This window comes from Pelecanus crispus, chromosome 10 (genome assembly GCF_030463565.1).
Source record: "Pelecanus crispus isolate bPelCri1 chromosome 10, bPelCri1.pri, whole genome shotgun sequence".
Lineage (NCBI taxonomy): Eukaryota > Metazoa > Chordata > Aves > Pelecaniformes > Pelecanidae > Pelecanus > Pelecanus crispus.
This window is the reverse complement of record NC_134652.1, coordinates 3,976,852-3,999,640: the sequence shown is the minus strand read 5'-3', so window position 1 is coordinate 3,999,640 and position 22,789 is coordinate 3,976,852. Positions and strand designations below refer to the sequence as shown.

Genomic DNA, 22,789 nt, shown 5'->3' with positions numbered 1-22,789 from the left:
TGTAGAGCAAAATTATATTTGTGTTTTATGTGTTTTCCATTCTCCCAGTGATGCATTGCCATTGCTGAGTGGAGTCACGATGTGTGTGCTTCTGAGGACCCATGGCAAACAGTAATGAACAAAAGCGTGGTGAAATGCTTTTGTAAGAAAAGGTACAGAGTGAAAGTATTCATTACGATCTGCAGTGTGCATTATACCTTTTAAACCAAACGCTGATGCAAACATCAGTTCTGCCAGATGAAAGAGGCATTGCAGTGTCAGAATGGATTATTAAATATTGCACAGCGAGGCAGCAGAATGAAGCTCAGATATATTAACCAGTGGATTCCTGTTTAACTCATTTTACTACCCAAAATAATAATTTTTACAGCAATACCACCTGCTCTCTGAGGATCTCAAAGATCTTCCATCAATGAAAGCACTCCAGTTGCACTACTTTAAGCTACAGTATGCAAAGAGGAAAGAGGGGTTTAGGAAGAGATACAACACCTTGCTCCAAGAAACACGTGGAAGGACACGTAGCCAATTCTGGGCTTCACGTGCTGCCTCCTAACCAAAAACCGCTCTCCCTGTATACTCCAGACAACTCACCAAAGAAAAGCCATGCTTGGGTTCTTGTGCTGGGTCCCGCCCAATTATTCTGAGCTGCTGCAGTAAAACAAAGTTGACAAAAGGTTGAATACCTTTCCAGTCCCTCCTGCTGAGGGAGCTGCTGGCATAAGGCTGCTCTTTCAGCTCAGCACAGGAAATCCAGGCAGTGTGGTACGCATGTCCATAGTCTGCGCATGCTGGAATAGGATTTCTGGTACTATATGGCGTAAAGTAGGACAGTCTCCACACCACCGCTGGAATTAGTAATTATAACTGCAACTCTGGGACCACAGAGTAAGAAGACTGCTCTACTGTACATCAGGACTGGCACAGCATAAGAAGGCATGAAGAAGGTGTACAGATAGGGTTCAGGTAGAAATTACTGTAAGAGAAAGGAATTTAGAATTCTGTGCTTAACTCGCAAGTGTCTAACTGCCATCCTGAGCACACACTGCCAACCACACCGGAGGGTCCTAGATAATTCCTAAATCAAGCCGGACATTAGGGTTTGTTGGGTAACTGTGTGACCAGCGAAAGGCACCCTTTAGAACCCATTTCTCTTTTCTAAACTAAGGATAAGCATTTGCTTATGGTGTGCTGTAAGCATTCATCAATTAGACGCTACACTGAATAGTGCACTGCATTACTAATTTCTTCCCTGCCTTTAAATTATGAAGGCATTAATCCCTAAGCACTGGCAAAGGTTCAGCAGCAATAATTACAATCTACCTACCTGGAATTCCGTGAAACTTTTAATTGGCCAAGGCATTCTTCCTCAATTCCTCCTCTAAACTGCTCTATATGTCTATATAAGCTATTAAACAGCAATCATTTTCAGCCCAAAGCTGGCTGTATTTTATTAGTGTGTCTTTTTGGTGTATAGGAAGTGTCTGCTTTTTTTATTTCTGTCTGTACTGCAACAAAGATAAAATACTACAACCATTGTGAGACCGGTATGTGTCTCTATACAATTCTTCTGCAGAAAGCTAAAAAAAGAAAAAAAGAAAAAAAGGAAAAAGAGGAAGGATCCAGAAGCAGGTTAATGACACCATAAAGACTGATTTAAAAATAAAAAGTAAAATTATTAAGAAAAAGTTGCCCTAGCTATTCTATTCTTAGCAAGATAAGATGAACAAACTCAAAGCCTTTGGCCTGCTAACCAGTTAACTGACATTTTCATTCCAAGCTGACTGCACAGTTTTGCTACAGAACAGCATTAGCATCAGTTCAGCCAAGCCAACGCATGACCATTTGACTGTTCACTAGAACATCCAGAAGTCCAAGAGGAAAAAAAAAAAAAGACTGGAAATGCATGATATTAAAGGTTGTGCAACAGCACTTGCAGGAGCCTGCTTTACTGATCTGAACCAAGAATCAGGGTCTGATAATTCATTTGTAGCTCCCTTAGTACCCTTAGCAAGTCAGGTAAGATACATTATTTACCCATAGCACCGGCATGCTGTGTATGATGGATCACAGTTGGAAAAGCAGGACTGATTTATCACAGCAACCCTTGTAGCTCCAGCTACGATACACTATAGCTTGCATGACACGAGAGACCTCCGAGCAGGTCACCCCATGATTTGAGTAACCTTACACCCTACAGTTCTAAATTATTTTCAGATCTGCCTTATTCCTTGAAGAATTTAGGAAACTAGGACACCATATTCCCTTTACCCTGATAATCAGCAACTCTGTAATCAGCACAATCAAATCAGGATTGTTGCCTTTCCCTTGTGCAATTAATCATTTAATTTTGGAAACAGCTGGAACCAGTAATGGAGACAGAAGCCCATTAGTCACTGTTTGAAATGGGCCAGGCTGACCATCTCTCTTTACTCACAACTCAAAACCAACATAAAACCATGAAGGGTTTTCTTTTTGTTAAACTTTATCCTGCTTAGAACATTAACTTAAAAAAATAGACACTTAAATAATTTTCTTTAATTATTTACACTAGAAAGGAGAGACTTAGTAATATCCTTTTACTGGGTAAAGCTCTCTTTTATGTGGTTTTTTTTTTTTTAAAGCCAGCATCTTGGTGTCAAGACTTCATAGTCAAAACATTGGACATCAATGCCAAGTTTTCAATGCACCCCTTGTACCTTGTATACCCATCTACTGTCTAAAATAACTAAATAACCATTTATTTACCTCTTATTTTCTTTAGCTGCAGAGGATATGGACAAATGAACAGATACCAGAGTGATTAATTTTGTTTTCTACTGTGCACACCAGAGCCAGGGCAGCCTATTCAACCTGCCACTGAGACTCCCATCCCAAGTGACAGCATGAGCCTTTAAGAACAATTCCACCTTTCCATATGAAGCAATCCCATGGTAAAAAAAATCTGCAGATTCGGCATAAATGAAAATATACTTTTCATATATATAAAATATACTTGTGACCATCTGCAATAAGATAATGAATATCAAATATGAATTATCTTGGCCAGCTTTCTGTTTTTGACTAATTCTCTTTTCCTACAATTGCATTTTTCCCCCATTGATCAGTGCCAAGCACAGCACCTTAAAAATGTAACTAGTCAAAAGCTATGGTTTCTTTCTTTTTTGGTGTGGCAGGATTAGATGAACAATACCTACCAGTCATTCAGTACTAAAAATTTGATGCAAATAAAATAAATCCAAATTTACTTTTTTCCTTCCACTTTTGTCAGGTGTTTCAAAAAAGCCTCTGTTACTTCTACACCATTTCTGTGTCTTCCTCTTGAACATGGTTCTCCCACACTCCTGAGTCAGCCTATGTTCCCCAAAAAACCAAGAGTGCAACTTTTCCATTTTTCAGGAGGCATTAGTGTCAAATAATATAATGTTTTCCAACGTGGCAAACAGACAGTATATTAAAATATAGATCCCCAACCAAAAATTATACAAGGAACCCCAAAGGGATTTCAGCAGCTCTGCAAGTGCTCGAGAAGTGGCTATTCTTTAAGACCAACTTCTACTGAAATCTGTGGGATTTCTACCATCACCTCTACCAGGTAAAAGACTACCAGAATTCCCAAGCTTATAACTATTTGGGAAAAATGCAATACAAAGTATACATTTTTTGGTCTCCAGGTATCTAATTCATGGCATCTGTGTTTTCCCCAGTCCCAAACCATACTGATGCTGGGGAAGTCAGAAAGATCTTGCAAGTGAGCCAGGCAGGAAAGACAAGAGACAATTCAACCCGTATCTAACACCATCAGGCTGTCCTTTTCATCACTGGTAGCAGAGAGGGAGGGGGGAAAAAAGAAATCTATACCATACAGCATGTCCAGACATCAGTTCACAGGCTCCAAGCCAACTGGAAGCAGCTTGAGTGTGGTCTTGATCCTGAGCTAATATTTTACTCTACCTCTCAACAGGGTTTGAATCCTGCTCATGTCTGGTGGTTAGCACCAAATAAACCACATCCACGTTGCTGTTTATCAGCTCTAAACATGACCGACTCATTGGTATTCGCCTACTGTACGCCATTGTATGCCATAGGGACACCTGGGGAATGTGTATAGGAGACGGCCTACGATGGGAGAAGTCTCTCCATCTCAAAGAAATTAAAACATAACTTTAACAATTAATTTATTATTAATTGCTGTTTAACTCTCAATTATGGAAATGCAATTTGATGGAATAATTCCACTATTTAAATTGTCGATAAAGTCAAATGTGGTATTTTTTCCTCTTAAAAAGAAAACCCAAACCAAAACCTAATGCAAGGCCAGTCGTATTTCATAAATCAACAGGCTTTAGGAAATCTCAAAATGTAAATGGGATTTTTCTTTTCCAACTTGTCAGCAGAAGCAAAGGCCCTGCCAACATAAACCATCAATGCATACTTGTCTGAGAAATTGTGATGCTGAAGTAAAATTTGGCTAGGACAGCATTATATGAAACTGTTATATATTATTCTGCTGTACTATACAGGGAAAGTTAAGTAAATCAATAAATCTGATATCCATGAATGCAATTAAACATTTGGTTTTAATGAAGCTCAAAGTTATATTCATTTCTAAACAATAATAATAAAAAGCTCTATTACCACTGGAAGAGGAATGTAGATGTTTTCAGTTTGTAAGAAATTAATTAGACTATAGAGGGCTGTCAAGCGTGCAGACCACATATTCACATTAAGTCTGGTTTTGCCCACAGACACAGCGCAAGACTGTGCAGTACTCATGTGCCGCCTAAAAACCTACAGGACCTTCGTTTCATAATTAATGCTACAGCTTCAAAAGTAAAGGAACCGATCCCACAGCTGCACAACCGATGTCAATGAGAGTTTTAGGTGCACAGACGACAGAATTGGAGCCTCGTGGCCCTGGAGTGTTGTTCTCATGATGCTCGTGCCGGTGGTACAACAGTTTCTCACTGCAGTGTTTTTCAACATGCGTGATATCAGAAGGTGATCCGTAAAGTGATAGGGCATTTTTATTTATTTTCCTTTTCAATTCTACATTCTCAGGACTTTGTATAACAAATTCCCAGGCAAGCAAGCAGGCAAACAAACAAAAGAGGAAGAAAAATGAAGTAGTGAATGAAGACTTCACTTTTAGTCTGTTTTAATTAGTTGCAGATTAATACTGTTGGCATAAATGAACAAGATGATCTGTGGACTGTTTTTCTAATGGGCTAGGTGATCTGTAGATATTTTCCAAATGGTCTGGTTATTCTTTAACTTTAAAGGAATGAGAAATACAGAGAATGGGAGCCGGACACCAGAAAAAGGAGTACTCCTGTCTCCACCACTGCCCCTGGGAAGCCTTGGACAGCCAATTCACCTCTTTCTGCAACAGTTCCCCATCTTTAAAATGGGGTAAATTTTAGTAACCACACACAATAATTATCTATCGATGAAGAGCATCACACAAGACCCAAATACTACCGTTATCCTACTATACTGCACATCAGGATTCCATTAAAATAACAAGTCTGACCCAAATCAACAAAGGGCAGCATCTCAAAGGGAGGTTAAAGCAGCAGCATTATTGGTTTTACATATTGCAGTAGTGGTAGAGGTGTTCTCACGCAGACATATCATTAGTCAACTACGGTTTACTCCAGCCAATGCCTTTCATTAACCTGAAAATACATTCTAGAGCACAGTGTCTAAAATGTAGTCATACCCAGAGACTACTGTAGCATGCACTTAATCCTTTCTCAGTGCAAGACAGATTTGTCCAGAGAGAATGAATATTGGTCTGCAACTTTGATGCCGGGAATTTAAGCAGGGAGTTACTTGAATTGAAAGCGATAATGTAATTTCATGTCCAGCATTTGGACTGCAAGAAACAGTAACTGCGTTATCAGAGAAAGCGTCACATGTGAGCTCAACTGGGAGGGTGACAAGACAGACCAAGGAAAGCAGAGAAAAATGAAGAAGGAAAGAGATGTTGGCATCAGTGCCAAATTAGTGAGCACATTTTATAGCGCTGTGCAGCAAATGGCATAACAATAAAAGAAGGCTTGATTCAAACTTGCACGTCACATTAAGGCTCATTTCAAGTCACAAAATGATAAAAATATTTTTAGTTTTAGTTTGGGTTTTTTTTTTTTAAATTAAGTGTGGTCAGACACGGACCTGATGGAGCAGGGGCAGGCTCAAACCGCTGGGTACAGATCATCTCCCATGCTTGTCCTAGCAGTAGCAGTGATGCTTGGGGGATTACTGTGCACCTGGGGACAGCGTGCATACAATTGTCGAAGAACGGACATGATGTTCATCTCAGATCACAGAGGTGATTGTGATCCAGGAGCTGTTTACCCCTTGAACAGACGGAATACAGAAGCTGTGAAACCCCAGAAGCTGAATGCTTTCTAACATTAAGCTCAAAAATCTTCAGTAGTTTCCCGGTCAGATAACTTACAAACCATGCAAGATGTTTGTATGAACTAAAAGCTCGTTAGAATGTATGGAGAAAAAGCACATATCCAAACTGGTGCTTTTCTCGACTGGGATTTTCTCCTAACTTCTTTGGATGAAATCTCTCCTTCTGTGGGGAAATCATGTTTGAGGAGTCATGAGGAATTTACATGTTTTTTCTCACTGGTTTCCTACTTCCATTCCTTTTTTAAAATAGTTGATGTCTGGAGTGTCATATTTAAAACCCGTCTTCAGCTGACTGTGTCTGGGATGCAGTGAGTTCAGCCAGACCATTTGAAAAACGGATGGCTCTCGTATTGGCGGCCTTGTGTAGCGTAACTATGTAATCCCATTAAAAATGACCGTCTGTTCAGTTCTGGGGCCTCGTCCCATCACTGTCACTGTGGACACAGCATCCTTCAGTCGCTGATGAGGTTGGGCAACGACTGAATAATTTTTGCATGTGTGCATGGGCTTATTATCAAGCAGTTGGGTAACTCTTAGGGATTCTTAGGATTTTCAAGAGCATTTTGGTGTTTCAGAAAGAAAAGGCTTCCTGTGAGATTTGTATCCTTAAGCTACCGAGGCGTTTCTGAGAGCACCTCTCAAGCTCCTCCCCACCAGAGAGGTCACTGCAGATGCCTTTGCAGCTGCACGTCCCTGTGCCAGCGTCCTCTGCCAGCCCGTGGACCATGGAGATTGTGCTCTTCTTCAGGCTGCATTTTTGTGTGTGTTTGCTAGGTTCTGCGCTTGCAGAGAAAGTAATAGGGGAAAAAATTGTTCAAGTCTATACAAATTTACCACAGAAGATGTGTGTGGTGGCTACAGGCCAAAATATTTGCTAAAAACTTGAAGAGCCTCTGAGCTAGATAAACAGAAGGGTATTTCCTGAGGACAGGAAGGAAATGACTTGACTTTGTCATACCTTCACCTTCCCACAAGTTTTGACAGTCTAATTGGCTTTCTTATCCAGATGGAAGCGCCGGAAATCCTGATTACTCATTGTTCCCGTTTCGTGCATTCAGCATTTACGTCTCCTCTCTGCCGTTCAGCTCTTCCTCCGGAGGAGGAGCCAGCAGGATACAGATTATGGCATGATTATATTCTCCTCTAACCTGCATTTTAAGCAGCTATCAGTGTCAGTCCAACTATTTATGCCATTGTAATCCTATGTGAAGTGAGGCACTTGAATGTTATGTCTGAGAGGATGTAACATAGCTGGAGTACATGAGTGTCTGTGTATGAGAGCCGAGTCTACTTCTCACTTACCTTTATATCGTACCCCTTCTATCTGCCTGAAAAATGTAAACTAGTCAAACCTGTCTTAGTTTGCAGATTTCACACTTTATTCTTCCCGTAGCTCATCATAGCCTAATCATGTCATACTTAGAGGCTAATAACACATCTCAAATGCTCAACCATGTCGCTGTACTGTAAGAACTTGATGGTTGTGTTTGGTCAGAGCAAGGTTGCTCCAGCCCAACACTTCGTCCCTGGCCCTGGCCAACAGCAGATACTTATGGGTAAGGTAGAAGAACATAACAAGCACACCCCAGTTGGTACCCCCAGCTCTGACAGCATGAGTGTTAGGGACATCTTTAGGTTTGATAGCTCCCCTCCCCAAACTGCCTCATCTTTTTTGAATTTACTGATTTTTTTTTTTTTTTTTTTACATTGACACCCACCTGTGACGGCGAGCTCGACAGCTACATTGTGTGGCGAACAAAAAAGTACTTTCCTTTGCTCTAAAGTTTCATTTGATGTCTCCTAATTTTGGGGTTATGAAAAATATTCAGCAATTGTCCCCTCTTCAGCATGACATTCAATCTCGTTTCATCATACCCCTTTTCTCCATCATCTCCCTTCAAAAGTGACAAGTCCTAGTCTATTTTCTCTCCTTGGATAAAAGCTGTTCCATACCTTTGATCATAATTTTTGCCCTTCTCTGTACCTTTTCTGGATATAATGCTTCCTCTTCTGAGATGGGGATGGGGAGGGGAAAACAAGAACTGCATGCAGAATTCAAGATCTGAGTGCACTATGGATTTATAAAGTGGTAATGAGGGGTTTTGTTCTATCCTCTATTTCTGTCTCAGTAATTCCTATGATCCTTTTTGCTTCTTTGACTACTGCTGCGCACTCAGGCTTCACAGCATGCTAAAATGTGGAACCTATTCTTTATGACTAGTTTCGTGGCTTTTAATGAACTCTCCTAATCTGGGGGAAAGGACAGAGTCCCTACCTATCCACACCTGGACAATGCCCAAGGTGCCTGTCTAGTAGGCGTGGGAGGATATTTGTGCTCTGAGATTTCAGTGAGGTAACAGCTTGCACTTCCTTTCATTAGGTGTTTTTCAGGCACTTCAACTTTAACTCCGTGCAACAGCTGTGTGGGGTAGGTAAGAATCATTAAATGAATTTCACAGACGGAGAAACTGAGACAGAGGGATTTGTCCAATTCACTTAGAAACTGTCACAAAGCCAGGAACAGACTGAGAGCGAGACCAGTCTTTCCGTCCACTGGCTGCTGCAAGCAAAACGGCTGCCCCAGGGAGACTGGCCTCACCTGGGGCTCCATAGCCACATGATGGCTTTATGCCTGCAGCTTGCTGTCTTTATCGCACCATGGAAAAACAAGGATCCGATGGAGTAAGCTCCAGCAAGTTGGTGGGCAAGTACAGCTTCCTGTCCTGTCCTGTCCTGTCCTGTCCTATCCTATCCTATCCTATCCATAATTATTCTTTAAAGCTGTAATATGAGTAAAGTTGCCAGCAAAGCAAGCCATGAAGTAGGTTTGAACTGTCCTATTTCTCCTCATATTACTTCAGACTGGATCATGCACAGTAAATCATAGGATCATAGAATGGTTTGGGTTGGAAGGGACCTTTAAAGGTCATCTAGTCCAACCCCCCTGCAGTGAACAGGGACATCAACTAGAACTTTCCACCCAAATTCTCAAGGGATGCATTGCCACAATAACGTTTTGGTGGTAGAGGTATATGGTGACCTATGGGCCTGATTCTGGAAGATGCTAGTGCTCTCAGGACCTCAGTGCAGCTACGTGGGATTTCACACCATCTGGCCTGTTATTCCTAACCGGTTTTAGTGAGAAGGCTTGGATGGTTCAGGGAGCTGACAGTGCATTATGAAACCTTTCAAACAGGCATCGCTGGCTCAGATCAAGCACAGGCAATGACTGGAAGTTAGGACTGTTGGCTATCAGGATGTGAAATGAGTTTTGTGGAGTAAGTCAACAAGCACCCTTATCACAAACTTTTATCACTGTTATGGACACTCTCTTAACCAACCCCAGCAGTGAATGCGGCAGCTAAATGGGCACGGATGCTGCGATATGTCCTCAGTTGTCCTCCTGCTAGAGCAAAACATGCATTGGCAGGGAAACTTATGAACACTTGTACTGAAAAAGATGCTGCTACACTTTTCCTATGGGGAAGGAGCCTAATACTGTCAGCTTGTACTCTGGGGATTTATCTGCAACAGTGCCAGATGAGAGAAAAATGTCACTGCCAGCATATGTTGCCTTGACATACCTGACTACCTAAAACTGGGAAATGACTCTGCGAGCTCAAAAATTGTAAAAAAGAAAATGCTTTTAATGTGGAGAAGAGTAATTTCTCTTGAGAGTTCTTAATTTCTTAAGTAGCTCTGGAACAAGACATCAGTGCAGACCCTGTTCCACACAGTGCAAACTTTCCCTGTGGACCTTGAAGCAACGCAATCCCTTTACCTAAAATACCGAGAGCACTGCATTCTATTTTTACAGACTGCAAGAATGGCTGGTTAATTAGAGTAAACTCGTGGTAGATGCCAGATACATACAGAAGCACCCATAAAACCCCTCTCCGTGTGGGAATGAGCCACGGGGATCCCATCCACTACAGCAAATGGGTGCCTCCGACAGGGAGAGGGGTCCTGGTAACAAACTGCTCGCTCTGCTGCTGTCTGTCCCAGAGCTCCGTTAGAAAAGCCTCGATAATACCACTAGTGCACAAAACGCAAAATCAAGGGAATAAGACTCCAGCTACTCATGCTGTTTGTAGATAAATTAAACAAACCCAGAAAAGGTTGAGACAGCTGGAAATCTGACAGGAAAACTGGGTTTTCCAGGGAGAACATTAGAGCCAATTTACAGTTAATTACTGTGATTTGGAACAGCTCTGTGAGTAAATACCAGTCTCTGATTGTCCAAGTAAGGAAGATAATTATTTCCTGAACTGTGTCCATTGTGTATTTAAAATGTTGTCAGGCTGTTCCTTTCTCAAACTCAGAAGAGGTCTGGTTTTCGGCAATGTGAATCTGCTACTCTTCTGTTAAGAAGTAGCTAAAATCCTAACGCTAAGCATCATACCTGCCATGAATGCAATTTATTGAGCTCCACAGCCGTATTTATGAAGCAATCTCTGCTAATGATGAGGCTGCTGGACAGTGCATGAGTTCACAGCTGCAAACCAGTCCTGCCCTCACTGGTGAAACAGCTTTGAGGACAAGGAGGACTGGAGGGCCACTGGGCAATGCCAGCCCAAAAATGTGCCAAGCACCACACTGCTGCAAAAGGCTATAGAGAAGGATGGGCAGCAAGAGAGAAGGGACGTCATGGAAAATTGCATTATCTCTTTCTTTTTTTCCTCTTCAGAGCAACTAGAGGGAAAACGTTTTTGCAGAGATTGTACCAACATTTGAAAAATTGATGTTGATACATTCATTAAAAGGCAAACCAAAAACTCAGTGAGTACTGGGCTGGTTTCTTAAGGAGCTCAAGTATTACTGAAATATCGGCTCACCTGAGTCCAGAGCAGGTACTGAGACTGACCGAGGAGTCGGGGTACCCTCGTACATTGCCGTGGTAATAGCAGTGACCCTGAGTGCAAAAAAGAGAAAACGTTTCAGTAATCATAAAAGCTCTTTGCCCTCTTGTTTTCTCATGGTTTTCAAAGCTGTTTTCAATTTCTTTCACAAGCACATTGACAGCACCTTTCCTGCCCCACTAAATATTCACTGTACTTAACAGTCCAAAGGGTTCCTACATGGAAACCTTGGGTGTTTTCAAACCTCAGAGGTTGGGATGGCGGGGTTTTTTGTTGTTGTTATTGTTGTTTTGTGGTTTGGGGTTTTTTTAAACATGGTCAACAGTATTTAAATTGCATGACTGACAACCTTTTTCTGCGTTATTGTATTTAAAGCCACCATATGGAATATTTTATAAAATTAATCAGATGAACAAACCAGCTGACACATTTTACTACTTTCTATAGACACACAAATTTTTATTTAAGGTCATATACATCTATGTATGTCTATAGGAGGTAGCTACGTATAAAGGGAAGTATAAAAAAAGCCAAACCCAGCCCCATAGCTTGAGAAAAATCACGGAGCAAATGAAGGGGAAGGGAAACAGGTTGGAAAGGAAACCTTTTATTGAATTACCCAACCAAGTGGCTGCATGTTATTAAGAACAACCAAGAATAAGAGGGTCTTCTATTTTGAGAGGCAACAATCCAATTTCATTTTGCAGCTAGGTTATTGTATTTCCTTAATAATTCACTGCTTGCAAAAGGCACCCACAACAGAGATACTTTCTCAGCCCATACACATATCTGGCTGGAATCAAGGTTAATTTTATTGTTGACTAAAGGTTATATTACATTCCCAATTATGTGACTGGCTGGAAAGCAATGATTGTGTCACGTCCAGCGTTTCTTTTCTCATGGCTCCTTTGAATGCCACCTGGAAACTGAAAACGCTGTTGTAAAAGGTTCCTATCTTATTAGTGCAAAGGAAAGTTATCACTCATGCTTCAACCTGTCATCTCACTGTGCCTTTTTATTACTCGGTTCATTCACATCCATCTAGCTGCATTAATTAACCTTTTCAGTTTTGGGGCATGGTTTTCACTTACAAAGCTGCACATAGCAGACTTCTAAAGACCACCTTGATTTTGTTAAAGGAAGCAATAGCCATGAAAATGCTGGGCAAGATGGAATAATTCAGCTATGAATTCTCTGCAAATAAGGTTATACCATGAAAAATATTTGTTTAGAGCATTTGTATTTCCAACATGAGCAACTGAACACAGAACAGCAACATCTGACTTTTTAAATAGAAATCCCAGTAGCTTTTCTCAGTGAAAGGAATTCAGAAACAGGGTACTAGTGTTTTACTCTTGGGTATTTTTACCATCAGTACTCATAAAGAGTCAGTAACACATTAGGAAGGATAAAACCACAATAAAAGGGAGGAAGTCATAGACGGAATTTTTGGGGGATGATTGCTTCAGTCACAATTGCTATGGACGTCAAAGTTTTCAGCATGAGGGTACTATTTCACTTTATTTTAATATTTTCAGTTACAGGCATCCAGTTGATAAGACAGAATAAAAAACACCTCCCCCCCTGCTTCAGCACTGACTCTCATACAGTGACCCTGAAACAGTCTAAAACCAAAAATAAAGTAGTTTTATTCTTGTTACTTAAAGTTAAGTATAAGGCAGCGGTGCAGTTTAGAGCTCCTCAGAAGCCAGCCTTTGGGGTTTAGCGTCGCCAATGTTAAGCAGAGTCCTCAGTGAAAAGGGAAGGGCAAGCTGATATCTCGTCCCACACAGGCGGCTGCTGCAGTCCTGCTGTCTTTATCAAAGAGTGAATTATGGCAAATGCCCTGATTTCTTTCCCTCTCTACACACAACTTGTCATTTTATTAACTTTGAGCTCCTTGTTGTGGCCCATTTCACAACTTCTCTGAGATCCACATGCGATGTGATGCCAAAGTTCAATACCTAAAATGTAAACTTATTAGACCATGGCCTGCAATTGGACTGGTAGAAAATTGATTTCTAGCTCAGTAACTCCACTGAACTGTAGGATTTTTTTTTTACTCCTGTCAAATCTTTTTATTCCTGTAAACTAGTATATAAAATGGATGACCCCCTAAAAACAAATAATTACCATGGCTGATTTGTCATACTTAAAGCAGTACTCTATCCTTACTTGAGACCATTTAACAAATACCAGCTTTTGACAACTGCAAATTTTTCAAGTGCTACAAACCAGAAAAATAACCTGGACACTGACTCATGTGCTAAAGAAACTCCCCACACGACAGCTTCACAAACCTGATGTGGTCTGACCTCCAAGCAGAATTTGACTAAGCAACTTTTCAATGGGAAATTGCATTTGGTTTCAACTACAGACTATATTGATGTCCTCAGTAAAGAAGAGATATAAAAATAAAATCACGGCGACTTATCTTTTTAAAAGCATACTGCAGCATTTAATGAAAAATAAATTCACTGATCTCTCAAAAAAATATTTTAGGCAGCAAAATGGACTGGCGGTATTAATCATGACTTACTGCCATTACGAAAACAGATTTTTTTTTTTTTTAGTAAGGGAAAGCTTACCTATCATTAGCTGTACATATATTCATGTTAATGTAGGTTAATCTGTCAAAGAGTTGTGTGCTTCATTTGTTTCCTTTTACTTCCTCGAGGAGTCTATACAGCCTTCCTGTTTCTAAAACAAATGACTATTTTCTACTAAGCTGATTTTGAAGAAGATATGAGCATCCAGAAAAAAAGAAAACACTGAAAGCTTTCAAAATGATTGCTTTACTTGGGAGGTCTGGGGCTATAATGAAGATGTTTTTTCAGAAGTAAAGACATCACGCATAGAAATAATGCCTTTCACTGATACCAGCAAAGCCCATTATGGATGGGAACACAAAGCACGATGCCTCTTCTGACAGCATCAATAAATAAGTAATATAACATAACAAATACTTTATTGGACTTAGGCAGATAAAAGATAAACTTTGTAATTAAAATCGCTTGCTGCGTTGTTTCTAATTAAGGCGTGCATACTGTCAGATAATAAAAACATTGACTGTCTTAAAGCATTTTTTATTTATATAAAGCAATTTTTAACTACTGATTTTAACAAGGATCATATTAGCCATATTTATATGTATACGTACACATACACATAATATACACATACATACATACATATATGTGTGTATAAAGTATATCTATAACATTCTTATGGTCTGGTTTAAAAAATAAACCCAAACAACCAACCCCCTCTCCCAAACGCCAGCCATGGCTTCCCCCATGCGGAAAGATACCCAAGCCTTCAAAATCTCTAATCTGAGCTTCTGCGCTATGGAAATCAGATATTTAGGGCTTTCTTCCTAACTGAACTAGGACTTTCCTCCATAACTGATCAACAATGGCTGCATTTATTATAAAATTCTAATGGGTATCTTTCCAAGAAGCTGAAAAAATCTTACAGATTTTAAAAGTCACCTGGTTAAAACCCCACAGCTTGCCTTTAAAGTCTCTCTCTAAAAATTCATGTGTAGGATCACAGCAGTCAAAAAGGTACTGAAGGCAACAATAAAAAAAGATCACACATCAAGCTGTTTCATCCCACGGCTCAGATCCCAGCAGAGAGCACTTTGGGCTTTAACAATGAAGCATCATCTATGCGCGAAACACCAATCTTACCGTGTAATTGCGTGCGAGAACCACATCAGTGCCGTCTTTCAAATAATGTGTTTCTGTGAAGCTGCTGGCTAACAGGCCCCTGAAAAAAATAGAGCGGACGTAATATTAGGGCCACATCACCTTAACTTTGTCCTTTAGTGGTTCCGTTTGAGACAGTGATCAAAGCCAAGCATTAATGATACAATGACTACCGGGGCTGTGTGTGAAATAAGGCAAAATATGACTCCAAATACTGAAGCTGCAGTACTGAACACTTCCTTCATTAATTGTGAAAAGACTACAAGTTTCCAGACTGCTTTCTCTTCCAAATGAGGACTGCTTGCCAGCACATCTCAGTATTGAATCTTTCATGCCATTTTCAACACATTTTACATTAAATCTGAAATCTAGACATTTTGAGTATTGTTAAGTAATGGTGGTTTGTGGAAAAGGAAAATGTTTTCCCTGTGTTACTTGTTTTACTATATGAGTTGTTGTATTCATCAGCAAGTGACCACCCAAAGAGTAGTTTAGCTCTTGGGAAATGAAACAAACTTCTTCCATTGTCACTCAAGGAAAAACACCACAAGAACATTACAGAAGTTAGAGTACTGGATTTATTCTGATCATCTGAAAAGGATGGAAATCTAACGACTTGAAATGATGTATTAGGAGACGGTGAAAGACCATGCCTGTGATGAGACATTTTGATCTCATTCCTCTCCACACTTCCTCTCCTGCCTTTGGCAACGATATACAAAATTTTGACTTGCAATTACCATTTTCCAGAAACCTACAGAGAGGAGCACATGCATGACAACTATGAAAATTTTTCTTTTTGTAGGAAACTCATGGAATAGGGAAAGCACCATCTGCCTTTTTTTAAAAAAAAAAAAAGTCTTGCTATTGATCTGTTTTTCAACTTCTTATCTAAAGAGCATTTTTAACAAGGCCAGAAGGAAGAATACATATTCACATTTACTCTTAACATAGGTGTTAAGCTATGTTCCTCAACAGAAACATGCTTGAGTTTTGACAAACATTCTAGTGAAATGCAAAAGCAGAATATAGAAGATGCCAAAGATAAATGCCACCATCACCTTCAGAAAACTGGAGAGCTTGGACTGTTGAAAATCTTTGACATAGGGCTTCACAATGAAGCCCTTCTCCCTTGGGTTGTTCACTTGAACAAACCAGGCCCTTTCTTTTACTTAAAGCTGGTTAATGTTGCACTCTTGCACATATACTAGTGTGGACTGGTACACAGTCTCAGTACACATTCTTTGCACTTCACATAAACATTAAAACTAGAACATGAACAAACATTTGACTTTCATTATTGGTTTATTTGCATCACATTAATATCCAATGGCTCAGCCATGATCAGGATGTGGTTGTGCTAGGAACTGTACAAACTCTTACTAGAGAGAAAACTCATCTTTAAAAGCCTCTATCTTAAGGTAGAAGAAAAAAAAAATGCTGAATGAAACAAGACCAAAAAAAAAAAAAAAGAAAAAAAAAAAAGAAAAGAAAAAGGAAGGAGGAGATGGCAACATAAAAAGATGAAGATAGCAAAGCCCCAACCCAATGAGTATTCAAGCACAGATTCTCACTTCACATTTTTCAGCTTGTGGGAAATATTAGCATATTAATAGATACCGAATGTTAAAACACTGCAGCGCTTGGTGGGTTGTACAGGAGCTGCTCTGGATCTCAGCCAACCACCACACCTAGGGCAGGATCTGGTTGCCCAACCAAGCATCTAGTGTTGGTTTAGATACTCTATATATTTCACCAACCAGCTCCGCAGGGACACCTCAAACACCCTGTGGTGTCCCAGATGGCACCTGACACCTACGTTCATCTCACTTCTTGTGCCTGCAGCCTCTGGAAGGCCTGCCTGAAACAAAGTGTGCTGTATCCATGTTTCCTACCATCTCATTATCACAAAGAGCAGGTGCTTTCTTAATTATCATTATTATTTATATAACAACACTACTAACTCCTGCACTTCGCAGGCATTCATTACCTTTGTAAATGCAAACTGTAAGATCCCATTGCTGTTGAAGCCAACAAAGATCTGCTGTGCACTTTTTGGAAATGGGATTTCATATAAGACTAACTTAATAAAATAAAAAGTATGCCCCAATGTAGAAACCAAAGTAGGATTTCATGTAGGAGATTTTTATTTAACGGGACAAAATACAGGCAAGGGATAGGGTAACAGATGTAGCATAAGGGCAAAGTGATTGAGCAATATACTTGGTTGTGCTCTGCTATTTCCAAAGTGTTTGACAGCAGTGATGATAAAGGTGACCTTTCTGCTTCTGTTCATTCTACCCTCAGGCACAGATTTAGAAAACATTTCATAGATTCATAGAATTTAATACCAGAAGGGAGCGCTGTGATCAGCAATCTGACCTGCCGCATTACATAGGTCATTTAACTTGAATTAATCTTCTAGTACTATGACTGTGATGGAACCAGATCCATTTTCTTATTGCATAGAGCCCTCGTCTAGATCTCCCATGATGAAGAAGCTATCACAAGCCTGGTAAGTTTTTAACAGTGAATTAAGCTCAATGTAGAAACACTGCACTTTGTATCTAGCTTGACTGTGTCAACGTTCAGCTTCCAGCCACTGGATCTCATTCCCTTACATCAATGCTTCATTTTCATTTGAGTCTATTCAAAGTAGAGTAAGTTCTACTTACTAAAGTGATGAAATAGAGCAGGTAAACAAATTCCTGGTGTAGCTGTCATCGATCTCCCTATCAGGCATGTTTCATCAGGATGCAAGTTTGCTATCTACTGTGATTAAAATACTGGCTGAAAATAAGAATTCCCAGTGTGAGTAGCAAAAGACTGGAAGAGCTCGTGGACGATGGAGTCCTGCTATTGGACTAACTTAATAAAATACAAAGTATGCCCCAATGTAGAAGCCAAAGTAGGATTTCAAATCATGGAAATTTCATGTACCACTGAAGGACCTTTTTAAGAAAATGAGAAAGTTTTTCTGGGGTCTGCATTAACACTCCTTCAGTGTAGTAACTAAGACATGATTGCTGAGACATCTGTTTTCCTGCCAGGTACGGTGCTGGTGCTAGCTTGAGAACAGGTCAGGGGAAAGGTTTCCTCCACACTGTAGAGGCTGGGGACCTCTACCAGACATGACACCAGGGACTCAAACAATTTCTGGCAGAGAGAGAAGCTGTTATCCCCACTTTCAAAACATCTAATATCTTAAAAGCTGCATAGCTGAATAAGCATGCAGGATTAGTGTCCAGGGACAGCAAGTCATGTAAAGGCATTTCTTGAAAGGTTATGAAAACTAAGTGCAACAAGCACTCAAATTCTACAACTGAGTGTGCCCCACTTCACTTTCCGATTATGGCAATACTGTTCAATATACCAAACAGTGAATTCAACGTATGTATCTATTAGGTAATTTGATTACCTCCCCCCAAAAGATATGCAATGTAATAGATTGATTTACATTTCTGGTTTTGACCCACAGTAAAGGAGATTAATAGAGGAAAGTAAATTAATTTAGATGCCAAGCTACTTAACCTAATTGAATCAATGTAATTCTGAAAGAGCAGGGATCAAAATAACATTAATATATCACAGTGCAATTCATCATCACGTCTGGAGTTTCAAATGTTGTCAGATACAATGCTCAGCAGTACCAGATGATTATCAATTTTTTGCACTGCATGAAGAGGCAGAAACAAATGCTATCTAGAACGGCATCACTTGCTGGATACGATTAATAAAAATCAGTTGAAGCAACACCACAACTTTCTCATTTATTCTCCAAAGATGCAAAAGTGCAATTCTTGAGTTAAATTACTTAGGTACTTAGTCACTGTGTTTGTCAGCACCATGGATTTTTTCACATTTCCCAGAGCCAATTTAACAAGTAGAAGCTTTGATGGTGCAGAAGGACAAGTTTTACCCCTCCTCATCTGTAACAGACACAGCACAGTCTTCCTCATCCTCTGTAAATCAGCTGGAAGCTTACCTGTCAGATTTGCTGAAACATTTTCAGGTGTCAAGCAGCTTCCACTAACCTAAGCCTCAGGGAATATGATGAATGTTATTTAAACTTCTAACCCTCACCTTCCCAGCCCCCTGCAACGTGAAGTCTTAGGCGGTTTGTTTGGGGAGGGAGAAAATGTCCTGTTTTAAACACATTAAATTTTTTACTCAATCCATTTAATGACAGGTATGGTAATTTAACACACTGCCTCTCACTTGCAAATGAGAAAATCACGCTCTGCTCTCCAGGCACCAATATATTATTTCAAAAGGTTATAATGGTATTTCATCACCCAGGGAGAGTCAGAAAGGCAGAGTCGCAGAAGCTAGAGATGGAAAAAATCTAGTGGATCATACAGACAGCCTCCTTGGAAGCCAAGCACGCTGTAGATCAAATTAGGTTCTGTCTCATCGAGCTTCAAATGTCAGAAGCAATGCTGATCCCACCACTTTCAAAAGGAGATTACTTTGCATTCCAACAGATGTAACTGTCATGATGCATTTCCCGATATTCAGCCTTTTCTAGTTTTTCCTAGTCACACTTCTTTCACTAGCTGAAACAATTGCTTTTCCTTCTTGGTACATATATCATTCAGATAGGTGCAGATTGTTATCAAACTCTCCCTTAACCATCCACGTGCCAAGTATAGAATATCAGGCTATAAAAAATTACAAGAAATGTGCACTTTTCATGTTAGTGCTACTCAGGAGAAATCTAAGCATCATCACAACAGGAGCACACACCAGGGTTTCCCTTGGTGATATAGGAGAAACCGGTAGACAAAAGCCTAAGGAGCAAATCTCTTTCTAACAGCACACAGGCTTGCTTTTCGACCTGTCTTTTAGCATGAGACTTCTTTGGTTGCCCTCCCTGTTCCAGGTCAACCCCCTGCAATACAGATAGAAGGGGGAAGACACCAACGTTGTTATCCATCAAAATGGATCTCCAAGTCTCTCAAAGCTGCTCTGTGAGACTGAAGTGACACCCAGCAACCGAGATTCAGCAGCACTGCTTTAAAGCCAAACAATAAGATGTCTGGATGGTCCGGTACACGTTTCTTCAACATGCTGGGTGGTGTGTGGCTCATTGTTACACATCTGAGGACTATGCCTTGCTCTGGCATGACATGGAGCATAAAACTTGACCTTTGCTTCAGCAGGGATTCAGGGCTGACAGAAGAGGCCCAAGTTTTTACAATAATAAATCCCTGCTTCTGCTAGCACTGTCTGTTAGTGCTAGCGAGCGAGCAGGGACCTGGGCTGCTTCTCGTGGGCAGACGCTCTGTGGTGTACAGCCCAAACCCAGCCAGCACTCCCAGGGATGTGGCATGATCTGCCCACTGCCGTCAAGCATTAACTAGGACTTTGAGATGGGGTAAAGTGAAGCAGGAACTGGACACTTAGCTAAAATTCCATGCCTGCAATAGAATCATAGAATCGTTTAGGTTGGAAAAGACCTTTAAGATAGAAGCACCATAAGCAATTTCTAAAAGCAGCGTTGTGTTTTCTTTTGAATCTCACGGAGGTGTAAAGCAGCCTCAAATCTGAGCTAGAGCTTTGTTGACTATTTGGTTCTGAGGTCTGACATGCCTAGGAATGAATCTTCATTATTCTGCCTATACACTGCAAGACTCACAGCACTGAGACGTACGATCTGATTTTTGTTTCTGCAAGTCTTCATCCTGTGGAAAGGTCTGGAAATTCAGCCCCTAATCGTCACCTTAAATCTTGTTTCAAATATGGTCACCCATGGGCATCTCTGTTCTGGGGTCCAACATCACCTCTTTGGTTAGGAGGTTTCACAGGGTTGCTTTTAATAACACAGAGAAGGTGCTGTGAACCTACTGAGCTTTGGAGAGGAACTTTTCATGCTCTTAAGTTTGCTTTTCTGCTCACCTTTTTTTTTTGAGTAGCATCTCAGTATAGTTACACTACTTTAAGAACTGGGGGTTTAGGAAGAACATTCAATATTCCCATGACTTCTTAAACGATGCCAGTCAGCTGCTCTCCTACGCTGTGGGAGCACTGATCATAATAAGCCACTGGTAGAGCAAGGCTGACTCCAACCTGACTGTGGTGCTTCCCTTCTCCTCAGATATGCTGCCTGCAGCTCAGACAGACATCTGACCTTTACTTATACTTGTTACTCTTTCTCCTCCTTCCGAATGACAAAGTGCCTGTTTTCTCCCCCATCCAAGTACTGCCTCACTCTGTTATACAAATTCTTATTAAAAGCCCTCCGGCTATGCATTTTAAACGGGGGAGGTGAGGAGAGTGAAGCAGGATGGCATATAGGCAGTTATAAAAAATGTCATCTAAACCTCTGCCTACTGACACCAGCGTACTCCATTAATTCTTAAGCATCTCAAATCAGGTCATTTTGACCTTTATACTGGGATTAGTTGTTATTTCTTCAATTGTTGTATTTATTTGCAGGTATATTCGGAGGAATAAACAAGTTTGTTAAGGCTGCTGCTTCTGCGGTGGCGGTCTCAGTGGAGGTACCTCCTGTTATTCACAAAGGTGATATTCAGAGGTGTTTTTCAGTTTTTCTTTCTCATTACAATATAACGAATGAGTGAAGCGTGGGTAATGAGTTTCCCATGTACAGGCACCTAACATCGTCTTATTCGCAAAACCACCACATATTCTTTAAAGACGCCACATTCTTTCCCCTTGTTTAATTATCTTAAGTGATTTGAAATGCTTTTGGACATTTTCCCATTGAATGTCTCCACTTCATAATATCCTATCTGCTACACTCCAGTGTGCTGCCATAGAGGGACTGCAATGTCATAATTGAAGAACCTGAGAGATTGAAATTTGCAGAGCTTAATTAGCACAACAATTCTGAGGGAAAGAGGGGAGCAAAATAAAACTATAATAGCTAGGAAATCAACCAAGCATCTAAAGTTTTAATATTAACTCTATGGTAGTAGCCTCTGGCCTATTTCACACGGTCTGTAGATAGACAATTTGAGTTGATCATACGCTACATTTGAAAAATAGGTCTCTGTCCTTCTACCCAGTTCTTTTGATGCAGAAATTCATGTAACCCTGTGACTACTGGAGTTCATGTTAAAGTCCCAATCCCATCCCCTTGCATGAGTGGAACAGCATCTGGCACCAAGAGAGCAAATTTCCATAAACACATGCTAACGATGTCAAAAGTGAGAGTCACGCTCTTGAGTTGTCCCTAGACAGTGTGTTGAAACACAGGTACTCTCATCGATAGCTGCTCTCTGGTGTGCTGGGGATAGGGAGACAAGAAGGACAAATACAGCATTTAAAGCCTACAAGCTTCCTGCCTTCAGAACTAGTCACTACAGGAGGTTGCAGCATATAGAAAACCAAAGAACAGTCTAAGCAAGCAAATCTGAACAACTAAGCGAGAAAACCACCTCCCCAGCTGGCAATAACTGAGTGATTGAGAGCTTTCTTGTTTCCCAACTGCTTGGAAAATAAACCATAAACCTCACCTCCCCAAACTTCAATAGAAAAAGATGGAAATGAAATTAAGTACATCAGCGGCGTCCCATGCTGTTCCAGGCTCTCGGCTGCGCACCCTGCTTCCATCACTCATTGTAATGTTTACGGCAAACATTTACTTGCCAAAACTGTAGCATTTATTTTATCATTCTCATTCCAAAATGTCAATGAAGAGACTACTGCTAACCAGTGTTGCGGTGAAAGCATGTTCTCCCCGGAAGAAGATAAACAACATGTTTTCCAACAAAGCAGATGGGTAGAAACAAGTTCTCTCCCTAAAATGGCTTAAGCTTGCCCAAAACCCTC

General features: G+C 40.5%; 1 protein-coding gene across 1 annotated transcript in view; it reads right to left on the bottom strand.

The window, feature by feature from the left end:
• Positions 1–22,789, bottom strand: part of ADAM12 (ADAM metallopeptidase domain 12) — a 191,148-nt gene that overhangs the window by 66,508 nt on the left and 101,851 nt on the right. Inside the window, exons 4-5 of the mRNA XM_075717488.1 lie at positions 14,975–15,053; positions 11,259–11,335 (exon numbers count right to left, since the gene is read on the bottom strand). Of these exons, the coding sequence (XP_075573603.1) occupies positions 11,259–11,335; positions 14,975–15,053 (156 nt within the window). The remainder of the gene's footprint in view (positions 1–11,258; positions 11,336–14,974; positions 15,054–22,789) is intronic.